This window comes from Petromyzon marinus, chromosome 30, assembly GCF_048934315.1.
Source record: "Petromyzon marinus isolate PM22_M1 ecotype Great Lakes invasive population chromosome 30, UKy_Petmar_22M1.pri1.0, whole genome shotgun sequence".
NCBI lineage: Eukaryota > Metazoa > Chordata > Hyperoartia > Petromyzontiformes > Petromyzontidae > Petromyzon > Petromyzon marinus.
The window spans coordinates 6,081,348-6,101,562 of record NC_133696.1 but is presented as its reverse complement, the minus strand read 5'-3'; the positions used below and the strand labels follow the sequence as shown (position 1 = coordinate 6,101,562).

At 53.5% G+C, this 20,215-nt stretch overlaps 1 protein-coding gene across 5 annotated transcripts in view; it reads left to right on the top strand.

The window, feature by feature from the left end:
* LOC116947514 (prickle-like protein 2) overlaps window positions 1-20,215 on the top strand; it is a 223,020-nt gene that overhangs the window by 186,375 nt on the left and 16,430 nt on the right. For all 5 annotated transcript variants that reach the window (XM_032963344.2, XM_076070659.1, XM_032963343.2 and 2 more), the window contains 3 exons: window positions 1,456-1,618; window positions 14,492-14,605; window positions 17,810-17,947. In XM_032963344.2, coding sequence (XP_032819235.2) covers window positions 1,456-1,618; window positions 14,492-14,605; window positions 17,810-17,947 — 415 coding nt within the window. The remainder of the gene's footprint in view (window positions 1-1,455; window positions 1,619-14,491; window positions 14,606-17,809; window positions 17,948-20,215) is intronic.

Below are 20,215 nucleotides of genomic sequence, written 5' to 3'. Positions count from 1 at the left end.
AACACTGTCCACAGCTCACTCAACCTGACACGGGGTTCTGTGCCCCCGCGTCCATCGTCCGTCCGCATTTGCAATTCCGATTTCGAGGGGTTTCTTTTTTTTTTTAAGGCGCGCCCGCGACGGTTTCGCGAAAGTCGCGCGCGGTGCCGACGGGACTCGACGGAGAGGCGAGGTGACACGAGGCATCCTGGCCCTGTCGAGAGATGTTACTCCCTCGCCTGGTATGCAGGATGTCCTGGATTCGATCCCGACCCTGACACCTGCTGTATATTTGGAGTTTGCGTGTCTCTCCCTCTCTCTCCCCGCGGTCATGTGGATTTTCTCCGGGCCCTCCGATTTTTCCCCTCCACATTTAGAAACATGCATTTCAAATATTTGGCTGCTGTACATTCCCACATGATAAGCCACTTCGTTGAGCTATCATTTGTGGCCAGGTCGCTTCTGAAAAAGAGCTACATAGCTCTGTGGGCCTTACCTGGTAAAATAAAAATAAAATAGTTTTTGGTTCATAATCTGGGGTCTAACACCAACCCCTGCAAATTCTCACAGCCGAAATGTGTTCATGAATTACGCAAGAAAAAATCATTGTAATTACAGTGGATGCATTGCACACGATTGGAATGTATACGCTCACACCCACGAGTAAATTATTGTTTTAAAATGACGTTGCGGGTTGGGTAAAACACAAGCGACTGTTGGTTTAAGTCCCACCTAGATCGTGATACTAAACCCAAGCGATGAGTTTGTTGAACCCATGTCATTGATAATTCAAGGCTTTGGAATCTTTGTGTTAAACAACCGGTGGTCTAAACTCCATATGATTGGGTGTGTGCGATACCGATGTGATCTACTTGTTAAACCCACGTGATCAGGATACTAAACCCATATGTGCGGTGGTCTTGTATGTGCTGTATGTATGTATGTTGAACTTCTTTCGCACCCTACATCGCCGACCGTGCTAATCGGAGGTGCGGGGGAAGGACAACGAACCAGGGGTGGGGAACCATTTTCATTACGAAGGGACCGACCGGGGCTTTCTACATATCCTACATATACCTTTGGAGGGCCACACATTAACCGAATGAAGCCCGTTTATCTAAGCAGCTCTTTGTCAAGGGTGACTCGGCTGGCATGGCAGACAACGCACGCACGCACGCACGCACCCCGATCGTTTATGCCACCCCTGCAGCACCCGATTTTAACCGCAGCTGTAAAGCGCGCACGCAGTGATGGATAAGTGTCGTTTTGCGGGCTGTCCCAAGAGTGGTAGGTCACACGTGGCCACAGGGTCCGTGCGAGATGAAGCTGCGGGGGCCCCTCCTCGCCTGCGCGGCCCAGGGGGCCCCGCGGGTTCACCGCCGCCCCCTTGCATAAGCCCGCGCGCGGCCGGCGTGCCAAGCTCGCATGCGACCGTCGGAGCTAAGCCCCCGCATGCGCCCGCTCTCGCCCGCGTAGGGAGGTGGCCGTCGAGGAGGGCGGCGACGCTGCGGGCGCGACGATGGAGAAGGCGGTGGGCAAGCTCGCGTACGAGATGCAACGCAACTCCATCTCCGACGACGACTCTGGCTGCGCCCTCGAGGAGTACACATGGGTCCCGCCAGGACTCAAGCCCGAGCAGGTAGCTTCCTCCTTCCGCGGCCGCCCTTCATTGTCGCGTTCTCGCCACTGTCCAGCCTGGCTTGCGTGGTGCAGCGGTAACATTCGTGCCTCGCAGCGACCAAGGGCTTCTTGGGTTCCTTTCCCGGCTCGGTTCACCTTTCCACGTGGGGTTCGCGGTGTTCTTCTCTTGTTATGCGTGGGATTCCTCCGGGGATCTCCAGTTTCCTCCCGAAGCCGAGCAAAAAAAAAAAATCGCATAACTGGGATTGGCTGAATGTCCCAATGTTGAAATATTACCTGCAAATTACTGAATCGGGATAATGTTTTATGGTGAAAACTTGGCAGGATGCTCCTGAAAAGAGTATTTCGTGATCGGTGAGGCTTTCCTAGCGGTGAACGCACCTCTTATGGCATCTAAGAGATGTGCATCGAGCATTTTATTTAAAGAGGGGGGGGGGGTGGTCTCCTGAAGTCACTTGAGAGGCGGTGTAGTTCTGTGACGTCATCTTCCGGCGACCCTCCTCCGACACAGGTTGGTGCACCGCTCGCTACGGCAAGAGCTCCGAATTAGGAAGTTTCTTCATCCACTTCACAGTTGGCGACGGGAAGATAACGAGGGAGGAAAGCCCCCCCCCCCCCACCCACCCCCCCCCCCCCCCCGTCGTTGCCTGATAGTTTCTTCCCAAGTTTTAGGTTTTTTTGCTGGCTCTTGGGAGCGAGCGTTATATTTATGGCGCGCTTCCGTTGGCTTTGACGAACGCAAGCTGGACGCTTCGGCGATCGGTAATAATCCGCGTAGCCGTAAACCTGTCTCTTGACGAGCGTAAACGGGGGCCGACCGCTGCCGCCGCTGTACCCCGAATCCACCAGTCGTCTCCCCGTCGCGGCCCTCCAACCCCCCCCCTCCCGGCGTCGCACGTGCCCGAACCCCTTGCCGGCGCTCGCAAACGCCGCCGGGACGATTCCAATGGCCGCGCGGCCACGCAGCTGCTACCATCTCCGCCGCCAACGGCATTTGGGACTTACCGCTCTGTCATTTTGGAGTGGCGGCGCAGCGGTTGGCTCACTGTGCTGTGAAGCCAGCGAGCCAAGCTTTATTTCAGGCCATGGCCAATATCATGCTTGATGCTACTTTTTTTGTACCAAGTTTTATTGGCCGGTGCCGTGAAGCATGGTCAAATAGCATGCAGGACCTGCGCGGCTTGGGGAAGCCCTCATCCAGCAGCGCATTGACAAAGGGCGAATTACTTCTTACGACAAATTGTTCAAAATAAATACCAAAAAATATATATATTTTTGTTTTATCACGTTGGGCGACTTCATCGGCAGTCACAACTCCATTGTTGTGCTGCACTTCTCTGCTCCCACGTCCATTCCTCTTGCGGCTTCATGAACTGACCCGCTAGACCCACACTGCATGGATCAGGCCTAGCACGTCCAGAAGTGGAGTGCCAAAAAGGCCATGCATCGTCGTCGCCTTACTCTCTTTCTCTCCCGCATGAGGAAAAATTCTTAAACTTGATTCTCCATAAGGCCCCATGGGTGTGTTCAGTGCAGTCCAACCCTTATTACCCACTCTATCTCTGTGGTCTCTCTGTGCATTGTGCTATGAATGACGACGAATGGTCTTTGCCCAAGACGTCGCCCTCCTGTCGCATGCCCCCCGCCCCCCCGCCCCTCCTGAAGGCCGCCACGCAGTTGCTGTTGACCAAGCTGCCGAGCGCTTGCTACTATCTGAGTCCTTGGCGAGCGGCGACAGAAGCGGGGGGGGGGGGGGGGGGGGGGGAAACTAAACGAGCGTCGCTTTACCGGTGGCCCACGTAACCTTCACGGCTAACGACAGCAGGAAGCTCACGTGACCCAAAAAATTGCTGCCCCCCCCCCCCCTCGGATGTACAGTGCGGTGCAAAATTCGGTCGCGCGCAACTCTTTCCCCACGGCGCGACTTTGGCTTGCAGCTGGCGCCGTCAGGAGCCACCGCCACCGCTCTGCGTTTGAAGTGCGGCTGTGAAATGCCCCAGATTCGTCGTTGTCGTCGTGGGGATTTTTTTCTCGTCTTCTTCCAAAGGCACCAAAGTCTGCGGTCATTGCACGTTTGTTTTTGGGAGGGGTGGGGGGGGGTTTGCTGGAGACGGAGATGATTTTGACACGAAAGCTCTCTCGTGACCGCCCGCCCGCCCGCCCGCGCACGATGTAAGCAGCGTCAAAACCCAGAAAGTTAACCCCGTTTTAAATTATTTTATAGGACTCGTACTTTCATTCGCAAATAGACTTTTGTACCCGGAGATTGAGGGGGTGGTGGTGGTGTGGGGGGGGGGGAGGTGGATTGGCTGCCGTGGTTTAACGGACAACACGCACTCGACTTGCAAGACAGAGGTCGCCAGTTCGATTAGATCTTCCGGCGCGGCAGTTGAACCCATGGGGCAAGTTTATCAGTTTCACCTCCACCTCTGTCCCACCCAGCGGTTCTGAATGGTGGGGTAAAGTGTGGGTACTTGCACGTCTTCTGGCCAATGTGGAAGAGTAGAGGGTGGGGGGCGGGAGACTTTTTACTGCTCCCTCTCGGGTAGGGCCTTCAGTCCCGGGGTGACGTGAGCAAGAAATTAATTGTGAGGCTGTACCTCTACCTTTTTGGTGTGTGCGTGTGGTCACCTGTATGCCATGCATGCCTGCGGGCGCAGCGCACAATTGAAATCGGTAAACGGTGACACGGCCATTTGCAAATAGCCTCGGGTCCATGGCGATTAACCTCGACCCAACTCGATTCCCCAGAGGAGTCCCAGGGACAGCCAACGAGGGGTCCCAGGGACAGCCAACGAGGGGTCCAGGGACAGCCAACGAGGGGTCCCAGGGACAGCCAAAGAGGGGTCCCAGGGACAGCCAACGAGGGGTCCCAGCGACAGCCAAAGAGGGGTCCCAGGGACAGCCAAAGAGGAGTCCCAGGGACAGCCAACGAAGGGTCCCAGCGACAGCCAAAGAGGGAGTCCTAGGGACAGCCAAAGAGGGGTCTCAGGGACAGCCAAAGAGGGGTCCCAGGGACAACCAAAGAGGGGTCCCAGGGACAGCCAAAGAGGGGTCCCAGGGACAGCCAAAGAGGGGTCCCAGGGACAGCCAAAGAGGGGTCCCAGGGACAGCCAAAGAGGGGTCCCAGGGACAGCCAAAGAGGGGTCCCAGGGACAGCCAAAGAGGGGTCCCAGGGACAGCCAAAGAGGGGTCCCAGGGACAGCCAAAGAGGGGTCCCAGGGACAGCCAAAGAGGGGTCCCAGGGGACAGCCAACGAGGGGTCCCAGGGGACAGCCAACGAGGGGTCCCAGGGGACAGCCAACGAGGGGTCCCAGGGACAGCCAACGAAGGGTCCCAGAGACAGCCAACGAAGGGTCCCAGGGACAGCCAACGAGTCCGGACGCGGCCGGGCGCGTTGGCACACGCCTGCGCAGTCCGGCGCTTTGGGACGCCGCTGGTTGGTAGGGTCACACCCGAGATTTGCGAAACTCCCAAACCCTAGCGGGCTCAAGGATTGCAAAAGGTATTCCTGGGATAGTGGTGGAAATTCCACGTCACTATGGCTCTCATGAGTAACGAAGTCTCCCTGTTCGGCACCATGTCAAGACCTTTCGCAAACACGTTCTGGGAGCTTCTACAAAGACTGAATCGTAGAAGCTCCCATAGCATGTGGAGTGAAACGTTGGACATCATGCCTAAATACGCACGTGCATACGTGCATAGCGCCTTACCCAATGAGGCATGGATTACGTCTTAGTTGCTGCGTGGATGGCGACACTGATCCATAATCCGCAGATAAGGGTTCAGCTAAAGCCAGCAAGCCAAACATTAGCTCTCCAATGCCGTCCTAATCTCTCGCACTCTTCCTCCTCATGCTGCCTCTTCTCGGAGTGGGAACCGCCCCTCGCCTCCCCTCCAGCCCTTAAGCTCAATTATCAACAGCAGCAAACGTTTTTCACACATACGTGAAGATACGTATGAAAAAAGCAGCGGTAGCTTTAACACCAGTGACTTCAGATTGGTAGACCAGAACACGCATACACATTTATTTTAGTCCATCAACCTTTTGGCTCTCCAGACCAATTTTACCCAGCGGCAGTTGTTTAAGCAACAAAAAAACAGCAGACAGTTTGGTTAAAAAGTGGATGGTCGGTCATAAAGTCATAAAAAAATTCGACACTCTCCTCCCCTTGTCCCCTCCCAACCGCTTTTTAAAATCTGATTAGTACAACAAAAGCAAGCGATGTCTTGGGTAACGATAGTTGCGCCTTATCAGCGATGAAGAAAAGATTCCGGGCCTGTTCTTTCTCATTTCTTGAAGGCGGCTTAATTGGGAGTTTACAGAAAAATAAAAGGGGCAGAGCGTGGCGACTCGATTGGTTCAGGGCAATTTTGGAGATAAAGCTTTCCGCCTTATCAGCCACTGCCGGTCGGTCGCCCCATCCGTTCTGCCAACCCTCCAACCATCTCGCCCTCTGCCCCCCTTTCTGTAGCCGCGTGTTACGTGCGCTGCTCCTCCTGCTCTTGCTCCGTCCTCCTCTCGCTCCCTATCAGATGCCCCCTACCCCAACCCATAAAAACACTGCCACCAACAACAACAGCAGCGACAGGAGAGGGAACAAAGTTAAAAGGCGGGGAGAGAGAGAGAGAGGAACCTCTTATCGCCTCTAATAGGGCCTGACAGTGAAGGCGAGAGCCTTTGACGGTGAGCAGACAGCTGGGTTGGGTTGGGTTGGATGATGGCAGCTCAGGATTGGGTCACCAGCCTCAAAATTAGCCGTGGTTCACGGAAAGGTCACTGCTTGCTGGGGTCAGGCTGTAACGTATATCCACACCCAACCGCCGTGCTCCTCTCTGATGTGTAATGTGTGTTTTTTTATTTTTTGCGTGCGAAAAAGGTTGTTGCTGTTAAATTGTATGGTATCAAGTCGTTGGTGTTGCTTTAACCTTTACTTCACGACGGCTGGTCAGTGCAGGTTCGTGAAGTTGGGAGCCCAGGGCCGCTCGCCACTGATGTTAGCCGTGGCCATAAATTAAAGTCAGGTCGCCGGGTCACGGTGCAATGTTTGTTTCTCGCAAAAAATTACCAAAACGACAAGAATACAAGATTCATTTTTTTGCACGCGATTTCCTCGTGTGGTCTTGTAAGTTTTCGCTCGTTGGAATATCTAGATGTAGTGTGCGTCTGTGCGCGCACGTATGGGGTGTGTGTGTGTGTGTGTTGGAATGATAATGTAAATGGGTTGGTCTCGTGTCAGCAACGCGAAGCAACGTGCTCTGTACAAGTTTGCATTCTGCGTTTCTGGGAAACTGGAGTTCCTTGTTTTATGGCGAGAAAGTGGCACAGGTTTGCCTCGGGCTGCAGGAATAATTAGAGGTTATGGAGGGAAGCTCATTTCACAAAAATGTAAACGCCGGGAGAGAGAAAGAGGCAGGGGCGGACGGGAGGGAGGGAGAGCTCATTTGCAACCTCGATGGGTCCTCCGCACAATCCTCGCTCCTGACTCCAGGCCATTAAATCGGCAATTCATCACGTATCAAACTCATGTGACCTCGCAACCAAAATAGATTCCAGCTCCTTTTGCCCGAACGAGGGTTCTTTTTTTTTTCCTTACCCCTCCTCCGAAAAGGAATTTGTTTAAAGTTCTTCCGCAATGCATCAGCCTAATAGCATTTGTTTTGCCGCGGCAAGGCATATGGATACACTTTGGGGGCCCACCTGAATATAATGATGCTGTTTTTCACCCGTCGAAAACGCCAGGGCCCCCCGGCTTGACATGAATTGACCCAGAGGTAGGGCGATCGGAATTGGGGCAAAGCCTTCTGGCACTGCAGACACGCTGATCGCCGAGCAAGATAGAGGTCAAGAGTCTTGGTTTTCAGTCTGGGCGCATGAGCTGACTTCCAGATGAAACAACACATGTGGGCAAGTATGGGAGGACCCCTAGGATTTCGTTGGCAGTCCTCCTCCCGTTCCTCCTGCGCGAGTGGCGTCCTCCTTGGCTGCCGCGGTTGTCCAGCTGTGCAGCGACGCTAAATTGTTGAGGACGGGAAGCGTTGCTGGGTCGGACCATTCGTCCGTCTTGCGCGTGGGGATCAGCTCACGATCCACGAATCGCCCTTCTCCGCAGCGGCCACCCTCTCCTAAGCTAAAACTAACCTATATTTTATTTTACCAAGTAAGGCTCACTGAGCTATGTGGCTCTTTTTCAGCGGCGACCTGGCCACAAATAATAGCTCAACAAAGTGGCTTATCACCGTGCGGCCAAATACTCTTTGAGCAATTTTTATTCTAAATGGGGAGGGAAAAACCGGAGGGCCTGGAGAAAAATCCACGCGACCACGGGGAGAACGTGCAAACTCCAAATATAAAGCAGGCATCGGGGTCGGGATCGAACCACAACCCTCCTGTATACCAGGCGAGGGAGTCAACATCTTTAAACCGCGGCTTCCGCTCATGCAAGACCGTGCACCAAGCGCAGGTTCGCGCGATCCTCCGCCACTCGGTTGGGTGATAGTGGACAGACGTGTGGATGGGGGAGGGCAGTGGCCCAGCGGCTGTTCCTGGGGAAACCGGGAGTTTTGCGTGTTGTGTTGGAGAGGCATGGCGGACAGGGGCTGAGAGTGGCAGAATGGAACTAATGAGGATAAGCGGTAGGAGTGGCGGAGAGGATGGCGGAGAGGATGGCGGCATAAGGGGGCTTTTTGGGGGTTGTGGAGCGGGGGGTTGTGGGGGGTGTTTCTAGGAGAACATGACAGAGTCGCCACTAAAAGCCATCAAATCCTATTAGTAGGCACAGCCGAGATGCGGAGCGAGGGGGAGAGAAACCCATATAATAGCCTCTGCCCTGGTTTCAATTAGACAGAGGGCTTAAGGGGGGGGGGGGGGACAGCTTTAAGGTCTTTTCCAACAAGGTAATGAGCACAGAGCTTAAACGCTACTTTCGTTTTTCTGTGGTTTTTGTTGTTGTTGTTGCTTTTACTGCCCTGACCCCCACTTGGACTTTACAAGCTGGCTTCAATACCGGTGGATAAGAGTCCAGCCTCCACAAACGCGTGGGCGCCACGGTGGCGAGATGTTAACTACCTCGCCTAGTACACAGGAGGTCGTGCGCTCGATCCTGACTCTGACGCCTGGTGTATATTCGGAGTTTGTATGTTATCCCCGTGGTCGCGTGGATTTTTCTCCGGGTCTTATGGTTTTTCCCTCCACACATTTATAATCATCCGTTTAGAGTATTTGGCTGCTATAAATTTCCATATGACAAGCCACTTCATTTGTGGCTAGGTCCGTTCTGAAAAAGAGCTATATAGCTCAGTGGGCCTTACCTGGTAAAATAAAATTTTAAAAAGTTTAAATAATGTGTACACCTCAGTTTAGTTGATGGGTAGGTAGGTCACGTTGTGGTAGGGTAAAGTGTGGGTAAACTTCCAAGAAAACTGGCCGGCCCTCTACAGAGTGGCTCTCTGGAGCTCTGGCTGACGGAGGCCCTTTCACCAACAGGGACGTGAACAAGACATTACAGGGCTGCACCTTTCACTTTGTTGTTTTGTTGTAAACCTTTTCTCGGGCCACTCCTGAAGCCGTCCACCCGTCTGAATCTCGCCAACCGCGGCGATAATCGTACAAGCGTTGCCGGGCAGCTGGCCCACGAGGAAGAAGAAGCAGTCGGGTTTCTCACAATATTTTTCTTAGTAGTTGGTGGAAAGTATCGTGGTTGTTGGGGTTGGTGGGGGGGAATAGTTGGGGGCTGATGGGGTGGGCGGGCGGACGGGCGGGTGGGGGGAGGGTGGTTCGCTGTGCTGGGAGGAAGAAAAAAAAGTCAAGAGGCAGCCGTGGCATTTGTAGCCTGCGCAAGGCTCTCGATCGCTGGAGGTTTAGCATCAAAGGGGGGGGGGGTTAAACGTCTGGCTTTGCTCCGTCGGGGCGCGGTGAGGTTCGACAAGCCTCGCCGTTGTGTTATGACAACGCGCGCCGGCCCTAATGTGGTCAGTACGCCCGCGAGCGACGCAGACCCCAAGCCCGCCGTTTCCTTTTTAATATTTATTATTAATATTGTTGGTTATCGTCATTGCGCCGCAGTCTACGGCCGTCCGGCTGGCCCGGCGAACATGCCGAACTATGCCGGCCACGACCGCAGCCGTTCGTCACCGGTTGGAACGGTGGGCATCGGGTGAAGTTGCGGCAAGGAATGCGACCGTTCACCGATTCATTTTTTTTAATTTTACAGTAGAGGCTTGGCGAGCGATTCTTTAACGCTTTCCAACCAAGGTTGGAAGCGTTCATGCCATGGTTCTGTCTGTCCGCTTGTAACGTAACTCTCATCACCATGATCCAATATGAACAGAAATTTTAATATAAAGTTGTGTTCGTAAAATTGGCAAAAAAATTGATCGGACGGGTCGCCAGAAAACGTGAAAGAGACAAACGAATAGGACGTTATGCAACCATGCCAATGCTATTTGCCTGGACTGCTACCCCATCAGACCCCCGTGTATCGCTCACTAAATAATGTCGAGGACAGACGCACATTGGATTGGAAAGCGCGACGGGATCCATGCGTGCACGTGGATTTTAGTCCTTTTTTTTTGTTTTGCCTGCACGCCATCGCCAGTGCAGTCCCAAAAGTTTTTATTTGTAATTTATTTTACTTAAAATCCCATTCATAATGAATCGTAAATTATAGCCATTTGTCTGTCGATCGTCGTCAGCGGGTTGTTTGACCATATTTCACCGCAGGACCTGTTCAGGCATCGCTCGTCACCGATGCACCACCACTCCGCCCCCTGTTGTGTAATGTAATGCGTTGCCTCTCTTTACAGAGAAGTCACATAACTTGTATGTGCGCGTGTTTTTAAGTACTTACGCGGTGTTTGTGGTTGTTTCATAAGCGGGCAAAAAACTTTCACGCAAGCGTTTACCCGCTTATCAAGCCCCCCTGTAACCAATTAATGGGGTTAATTTCTGGAACTTAGCACAGCAAGTTTGATATTCTTGTGAAGATGCACTGCGAATTTGCGTTGTTTATAACCGTATCGTTTTCCAGCTATTTCATTCGAATGCAGTCAATCTTGTTGGGGGGGAGGGGGTTTCCATTATTAAAACATAGTAATGATAAAGTTTTGCTGCTCTTGTGAAATAAACATTTCATTTTCATCTTATACCTAAACGCCATAATTTATGTGGCATGAAAGTATTTCACAGAAATGCTTGTTTAGAAAAATCTGGCGGTGGACACCGGCCGAGCTTTTACGCAAATGGAATAATTATTTTAGATTTTAGAGAAACACGGAACCAGGATACGAGGGATCGCCATGTCTGGTGTGAGAAAATGAATCTAAAGAAGGCAGGAAAGAGAAGCTGAGGAGAGAGAGAGAGAGAAAGAGGCTGGAGAATTAATGACGAGAGAGAGAAACGTAAAAACAAAACGAGATTATTTTAACTGGATGCATTTTCACATTTTGATACGGGGATTTCGTTGGTCACCTTCGCCACGTAACGAAGAGAAGTGCACGGCGCTTGGAATTTTCCCGTGGGGGGGAAAAGGAAAAAAAAAGTGACGTTAAAATAAAGTTTAAAAAAAAAAGCCTCGATTATTTACCCACGGTTTGCCGATGGGCGGCTTCGCGCTCGGTGGGTGCAACGTTGTGGGTTACTCCCACTCCTTCCAAGACGTCTGGCCGCCGTGAAAGAGAAGGCCAAAAGTCCCCAATGCAAGGGGCTCTCCAGAGCTCCCTCGAAGTGGCGGCCCCTTCCGCCAGCGGTGGAAGGGGCCGCGCCTTTACGCGTTATCGCCGAACACCCTGCTCCGACGGGTTTCCACGTCTCTCTCTGCAAGCGGAGGAAAGCCCTCACAAGCCGGCAGCGGTTCTAGCACATCAAACGGTGCTCGCCAATACGTGGGGGGGGGGGGGCGGGGGAACGCGCGCACAGGGCTGTGAAAACACAAGGCTGGAGAGTTTAACAAAACACACAATTTTTGAAGGTGGGCACTTGGTGGCGGTGGCGGGAGGGGGGAGAGCAGACGTGGCTAAGTCGGGAAATAAATCCACGGCGGGTCTCTGCTAAGCAAGCCTCCTTACATAAGTCTGGCGCACATTAAACTCATGCCCTTCGTCGCTGTTGCTGGTGAACAGGATTGCGAATGTCTCTCACTCCAACAGCCGCTATTTAAAAACCAGGTAAGAGCCCGTTGAGAGCGCACAGATTCTCTCTTTCAGGGGAGACCTGGGTGGGTTACGAGAGCAGATACAGACGTGAAACAGAAACCTCGCAAACTTATTGCAAACTAATTTTTAAAAGCTGAAATTGTGACTAATGTTTCCAGTGGAGATTTTTGTCTCATTTTTTTATCATTTCCGTCCATCGGCATCGTGCCACGGGACGAAGAATTCGTTCGGATCTCTAACAGAGCATTGCAACCCTTCGCCTGAAGCACGGCTCACAGAAGCGGACACCCCAGAGCTACCGCTGAGATCCAATCAAACGGCTTCTGCTTCCAGTGGAGATTTTATTACGGATTTGTAAGACATACAAGGAGTGACCAAGGGTGCAATGATGCATCGAGTCGTTGGCATTGTAGATTGCAGGACACTCGTGAAATCACGCGACAAGGAATCGATGTTTTCATAAGCGCAGGGCAGACACCACCGCACATCACTCGAGGCGTAATAATACGCGCAGTGACGTCTGCGGCTAATGTCACAAAGTTCAGCGGCGACTGGTGCCCCAAAATGCGTTTGCACTTCATGCAAATGTCATGCAAAAAAATATGCTAATGTCGCACGTATATTGCTGACCGAGAGAAACGAGACCAGAAATAACGACGGTGAGAGACGGCACGAGCGAGACGGCAAACGCGAGACAAAATAATGCATCCATCCTCGAATCGGACCGCAGCTTTGGGTCGCGACTGCCCCGTCGAAGGATCGCTACCGAGGCTACGTGCCATCCGTGTGCGTTCGCCGCGCATCAGACCGGCCTCCCAAGCGTCACACCGAGCGCCCTCGCGAGTGTCGCCCGCCCGCCCGCCCACGCTCGCGCGCCCGCGCGTGTTTTAAAAACCTCCTCGTCCGCTCTGTCGGTTCAGAAAAGGCGTCTCGCGCTTTAAAGCAAACACCACCTTGAACGGATCGCACTGCGGTGCCTGGGGATGTTGCCCTTGGCATTCGGGAGCCTGCTGGCGTTGCGTCAACACAAACAACAAATTTAAACAGCGGCTCCCCTCTGTGTGTTTCTTAATGCGTTCCTGTGTTCAAATGTGGGGCGTGTATGGGTTCGTGCTGCTGTGCGCTGTTGATGTGACTCGCGGACGTGACTCCGTGCGTGCGTGCGAGCGTGCGTGCGTGCGTGAGCACCGAGGTGGGAGGAGCGGTGGTGCAGCGGTTAGCACGATGCGCTACGAGCCGGGCGATCCCAGTTCGATTCCCGCTCATGGCCAAACGACAAATAACAATTATCAGCACCGGTCCGGGGCCTCCAATAGGTCGACTCGGCCTTAAATGACCACCTATGTTTCAGTGTGTACAACATCAGCACCGGGGAGATGTGGTTCTGGCCACACCGCCCCCCCCCCCTCGTGCCCCCCTCATGCGCCGTGCCTACCCTTAATAGGTCATCGCTAACAACACTCGCTTCGACAGTCTGTATAGTGGCATAGTGGTTAGCGAACTGTGCCACAAACCCGGCTCACAGCCAACACCAGTGACGATTATCTAAACCGGTCCTGGGCCTCCCCTAGGTCGACTCAAGCTGAAATGAGTACGTGGTGCGGTCTGTAAACATCGCCACCGGGGAGACAAAGACGGCCCCGCGTGATGCTGGCAACCCACCCCCTCGTGCGCCGTGCCGGCCTTCATAGGTGCTCGCTAACAGCACTTGCCCCAAACAGTCTGTTACAGGCTGTACGTGGGGATCTTTGTCTCTGTTTGCTGATGAACGTTGTTATCGTCTGCCTGTCGATAGCGGTAAGCAGTGCGCAGGTGCGCATTGTAAACGTTGCACGCTTGCGTTTGGGGAAAAAAATATATCGCCACCGTCTTCCGCCGGCTGGCCGGATGGCTGCTGCTGCTGCTGCTGCTCTTACAAGCCATGTGACTTATAGCCACGAAAATAACCGGAGACGATGTAAATGTGTTATTGACTTGAGCTGTGAGCGTGCGCCCTGTGTAGACGTTGCAGGTAATTTATATTCGGCACGCGCTGTGCATTAGTTGGAATCTTTGGGGGGGGGGGAATTTTTTTTTTCTTTAAGCCGCCCCAATATGTACACTTAGCCAGCTCTTTAAAATTAACAATGCTTTAATGGTATGCGTTGAACTTCGGCCTATTATGTTTCTCCCCTCTGAGAAACAACCTTTAAGGTCCCTCTGGTGATTTCAATATATAGTTTATATAGAAGAAATAAATAAATAAATATGCTCCGCCCATCTCGTTCCACCAATGGATGAAGGCTTCCCAACTCCATGGCGGTAATGGGGAGGGGGGGGTGACCATACTTCACCACGCGGGTCATATACAAAGCTTCATTTCAGCCAGGTGTCCTGACTCGGCAAAAAATTTCCACGCGCGGCACACCACGTCCGCCACGCTTGTCACCTATAGCTGTGACCACTAGCCACGTTCCTACTCCAGTCTACCAGAGACCCGGAGAATATTCAGTGAGATATTAAGCCCTTTGTATGCATATAAATGTATCGGAATAACGCTGTGCTTTGTCGCAAAGCCCTGAGCGAACTAACTTGTGCGGATATACACGGCTACTAGAATCCACCCCTGGAATCTGCTCCCACGCCAACTTGTTCGTTTGGCTGCGTCTAACAGAAAAAAATATAAATATTAAAACTAAACAACCCTTCCCTGTTTCCGCAACGACGATGGCCGTCGCAGGTCCACCGGTATTTCTGCTGCCTGCCGGAGGATCGCGTGCCGTACGTGAACAGCCTTGGAGAGAAGTACCGCATCAAGCAACTGCTGTACCAGCTGCCGCCCCACGACAACGAGGTGAGGACCCCCCCGGGAGTCGGGAGTCGGGGGGGGGGGGAGCGCGATGCCGCCCGCGGCACCGCACACACGCTCGCGTGTTCGTGCCATGCCGGAGACGTGGCCCGGCGGCGTTGCAGAGGTCTGCGGCTCGGTTCGAATTCGAGCGGCCGCCCTGATCAATGCTGCGGCGTGCGTATCGACCGTAGTCATAATCGTACGCGGCCCGCCCGCTTCGCGAGCGGAGGTTTCAAAAGGTCCCGCGATGCCGTTGGCTAGGGGGCTGGCGGCCGCGTGCCTGCGACGGGGGTTCCACATGTTTGGCAAATTTTAAACGTGACGCCGCACGTCACACAAATGTGATTGTACGTAGTGATTATTATCGCCCCCCTTACTGCGAAATCTTGGCAGGAGCCTCCTGAAAAAGAGGCATGGGGCTCCGTGAGGCTTTCCCGGTGTAGCACGGTTGGCATGGGACCCTGGTGCAGGTTACGATTGCCACCTGTGAACAGCGGATTTAAAACTTACTGGGTCGCTGTTCCTTCACTGGTCGCGGCCGAGTGTGGATGTTCGTGCACATTTGTAATGGGTCATTGTTTTATCCACGTTTCCCTTAGAATAAGAAAGACTTCTGATCTCACCGGGCACTTACCGGGTTATAAATAAGGGATGTCAAATATGCGTGCATTGATTCTGAGTTGTACCGATTACATTGCAACTTGCCTTCAAGACCAGAACATCCACTACATTTCTAAATGCCTTCGATAAAGGTCCCCGATTCACAAGATGGGCTGATGCGCCAGTGGCCCAGTGCAGTTCACGATCAGCCCGACCCAACAGAATCGACCACACCAACCACCACTATCCACAACCACCACACCACACCACAACCACCATCACCGCTCCTATCCCCCACTGCCACCACCAACCACCCTAAGCATCCTCAGCGATGGAACGAACTAACACAGTCAGTCTGGAACCCCCAATTTGAACGTGGAATGCCATTCCTGCAGTCTTAGCCAAATGATTTTTCTTCAGCGAAAGTACATTTCTGAGCTGCTGATGATGATGATGATGACTAAGCCAGATGCCTCGCACGAAGGGTGTGTCACTTCATGCGGGTGGGAGATCTGCAATCCGGCCGATTGCCAGGCCGCATGACACCACGTGCCTGCGTTGGTGGTGTGTGTGCATGCGTATGTTTGCGTGTGTGTGGGTGGTGTGTATATGGGGAGCTGTAGTGTAGCGGTTAGCGCGCTGCGCTATGAACCCGGCGACTTGGGTTCGATTCCAGCTCATGGCCAACACCAGTGACGATTATCTGAACTGGTCCTGGGCCTCCCCTACGTCAACTCGGCCTCAAATGAGTACCTGGTGTGGTGTGTAAACATCGCCACTGAGGAGACAAAGGCGGTCGGGCGTGGTGCTGGCCACCCACCCCCTCGTGTACCGTTCCGGCCTTCATAGGTGCTACTCGCTAACAGCACTTGCCCCTACAGTCTGTTAAGGTTATACAGGGGTTCTTTGTCTTTGGTGTGTATATGTGTGTGCGTCCGTGCGTATGTATGTGTGGTGTGTGCGCGTGCACACATGTGGTAGATGCGGGGGATCCAGTGGTTACTGCGCTTTGACCAACAGCGGTGGCGATCATCTGAACCGGTCGACTTGGTCTCGAATACGCACCTTATTGGCATGTATGTTGAACTTCGTTCGCACTGAGTGTGACTAACCGTGTCAATCGTACGTAATCGTAGCCGACCTTCCGATGTGTAAACATCTCCGCTGGGGAGACAAAGGTGACCCGGGCGTGATGCTTTGCCACACCACCTCCACATAATAGGTGCAGGTGAATGGCACTTTGCCCCAGCAGCCTGTGTAGGCCTCACGGGGACAGCTTGTGGGTGGATGCCTCTTGCAGCCTGTGTAGGCCTCACGGGGACAGCTTGTGGTGGATGCCTCTTGCAGCCTGTGTAGGCCTCACGGGGACAGCTTGTGGTGGATGCCTCTTGCAGCCTGTGTAGGCCTCACAGGGGCAGCTTGTGGTGGATGCCTCTTGCAGCCTGTGTAGGCCTCACAGGGGCAGCTTGTGGTGGATGCCTCTTGCAGCCTGTGTAGGCCTCACAGGGGCAGCTTGTGGTGGATGCCTCTTGCAGCCTGTGTAGGCCTCACGGGGACAGCTTGTGGGTGGATGCCTCTTGCAGCCTGTATAGGCCTCACGGGGACAGCTTGTGGTGGATGCCTCTTGCAGCCTGTGTAGGCCACACGGGGACAGCTTGTGGTGGATGCCTCTTGCAGCCTGTGTAGGCCACACGGGGACAGCTTGTGGTGGATGCCTCTTGCAGCCTGTGTAGGCCTCACAGGGGCAGCTTGTGGTGGATGCCTCTTGCAGCCTGTGTAGGCCTCACAGGGACAGCTTGTGGTGGATGCCTCTTGCAGCCTGTGTAGGCCTCACAGGGGCAGCTTGTGGTGGATGCCTCTTGCAGCCTGTGTAGGCCTCACAGGGGCAGCTTGTGGTGGATGCCTCTTGCAGCCTGTGTAGGCCACACGGGGACAGCTTGTGGTGGATGCCTCTTGCAGCCTGTGTAGGCCACACGGGGACAGCTTGCCCTTGCGTGTGGGTGGTGGATGCCTCTTGCTCATATCCGCTGGGCTGGGCGTGGTTTTAAGCGGCCCCTGTGGCCCCCTTATACAAATCGCCCGCGGTGTAATTGAGTTTTCTAAGTGCCACCTGAGGATTTTCCCCCATAATGGGGGACGTGCGTTATTTAATTGGTTTGTAATGCGGTGAAATTAGGGCAGGCGTGTATTTAAGTGACATCAACGTCAGGGTTGTGGAGTGACAGCAAATGGCGGTTCATAGCTGGATCCTTGAATCCGTCTGTGCAGAGGGTCTGACTGAGATGCCACGTCTGCCCGTATTTGGTGCGTGAATTTTGGTGGTTTGTGCTTTGGATGTTGATGTTGAACTTCTGTCGCATCGTACATAGCTAGTCGTCGTGAGGTTGTAATTGGTAGTTTATTGTCGGTGGTGTCGTAGTTATCGATTTTGGTGTTGTTGATGGTGTCACTGATGGACGTAATGGTGGTGGCGGTGGCATTGTTGATGGTGCCCATCGATGGTCTTGTTGACGGCTGCGACGGCTGCGACGGCAGTGCTGCCGATCGTGGTGGAGCATTCCTTTTCGGTGTTGTCGACGTTAAACGGCGGTGGCGACGGCGGCGCAGGTGCGGTACTGCAGCTCTCTGGGCGAGGAGGAGAAGAAGGAGCTGAAGCAGTTCAGCGCTCAGCGCAAGCGCGAGGCGCTCGGCCGGGGAACCGTCAAGACCTTCCCCATCACAGCCCTGGGCGCCACGTGTGAGCAGGTAACGTGTCCAGGCCGCGCGATTTTCATTGCTACAATCGCACTGCCGTGGCCTGTATTTAATTTTGCATTTTCATGTGCGCATTGGCCTGCTGATGTTCTGATTTGGTTAATGATTACACCAATGTATTTGAGGAGGAGGAATATCAAAGTCAGGTGGTTGTGATGTTTGGGTCTCGAATGAGGTGTTCATTATGTTAGTCCAGCGGCATTCCTTTCGAATCCAGTCGTACAAAAGTTGGCGGTGCATCTTTCAATCCGGTAGGTGTCTGCGTGTGACCAAATCTGTACAACTTTATTGACTCCGGGCACAAGATTGGGGGCACATATTACATTCCAGGGTGTCTTATACTTCCAATATTATGATGATATTCCTTCGCTCGCTGGCACTGGGGTTTTTTTGCCGGGTCCTTCAGGACGTGCCGAAGGGTTGAGCTCGCGTCGTTGACGAGCGATCTCTCTCGGGGTTTTTTTGGTCGTTCACTCAGGGCAGCAGACGGTGCCCTTGGGTAATTCCACGAAGGAATCTAAACTATTAAACTACTTTTCATTTGAGCAGGTAAGGCCGCGCCGAGCTACGTAGCTCTTTTTCAGAAGCGACCTGGACCATCGCAAACGAAAATTCAACGAAGTGACTTATCGCGTGCAATAGATTTTTTTTTATCGCAGCCAAACACTCTGAACGCAAGTTTATTTGAACGTCTCTCTTTTAAAGCATTGAGCGGCATACACAAACCGTGTGCCCCGTTTTTACAACGGCACCGGTGGCGACGACATCCATCGGCCCGATCGGCCAGCCAAGGGTGTCGTGGCAGCAGCGGCGGGCGGAGGAACTTGGGAAGTGACGGCGCTGCCCTGTTTGTCGGCGTCACATTCTGATCCGTCGTCCCGCGTTCGCTCTCCGAAACGTATCGTCGCACGTGACGAATCCCAAGGCTCACCAAAAAAAAAATTGTCTATCACGGGACACTTTTGTTGTTGTTGTTGCCAGCATCAAAGAGTGCTCGCCCCCCCGAGCTTTAAATGCGCTGACACGTGCGACATTGCCTATGTCCCGTTCGCCTTTTGGCGTTCTCTGGTCTGACACCGGTGGTGAGACGAGGCCATGAAGAACGCTGCCGTCTCTGGTGTAGGCCAATCTGTTTCCAAGACGATGCAAGTCTATTATTATTATCAGAGCCATGTTTGTTTGCATGTCCACCACAAGCGCTGTGTGTGGTTAATGCAGTACTTGATTCCTTGCAAGAGTTTCTATTTGGCGTTTGAACATCGTAACACCTCCTGCTTTATTGCCAGAAAGGGTAAAACCTATTCTTATTTTTTTTTAAATGAACCAATGCTGTGAATGGGGTAAAGTACAGCCCAGCCCCCAGTGTTAAAGTGAAGCTTATTTTGCCTCCCCCGAAGTTGCGGCGTCACCTTTCCCCCCATTGCCTTTGTGACGTTTCCCATCCCACTCCCCCCCACCACCACCACTCCCCCGCCCCCATGTCACCCCCCCCCACACCCAGATCCCCCGCTGAGTTGGCCCAGAGTTGGCCCAGGGATTAGCCGGGTCCTACATAACCAGCCAAGCGTTAAGAACTTAAGAGGGCCCGTACCTTTTAGACAGGATTAAAATTACCAAAAGGAGGATAACGGCAAATTACGTGAACAAAATTGACTTGGAATGGGCACCCGTCATGAATAACAAAAAAATATATACAAAATGATTTAAACCAGATTACCGAAGCACTCCATTGCATGTTATTTCTGCTGACATTAATCGTCCTTGGGTGACACCAGACCCCCACATGGTAAACGCGGAACCTCCACCACGAGCTCCGAGCAGCCCCGGGGAGAGAGTTACCCGGCAAACATTGAACGCGCACCGGTGCGGCACACCACACCCGCCGTACCCCCTCGCTACGGCGGCTAACCGGCCAGCGTGCCGGCCACCAGGACATCTATTCGGGACGAGCGATTTAAGCCATCGCTTAACGGGCCAATTCTGCTGTGGGCGACGGCGGCGGCCGGATGACATCACCGCCCCGGCGCGTGCTCCCAGAGCCACCATCCGTTTCAAGGAGAGCCAACAATGCGTGACATATAAAGTGATAACGGCCCCATGACCCCCCCACCCCCCCTTGGAGGAGTAGAAGCTCACACGTCACGTCCATCCCCAAGCCTTCGTTGCCTCCTCACCCCACCCCTGCCCTCGCCCCCCCCATTCTCTCCCCACCCCCCCTCTGAGGGCCCCATGTCCCGACTTGCGGCCGCGTGGACTTTA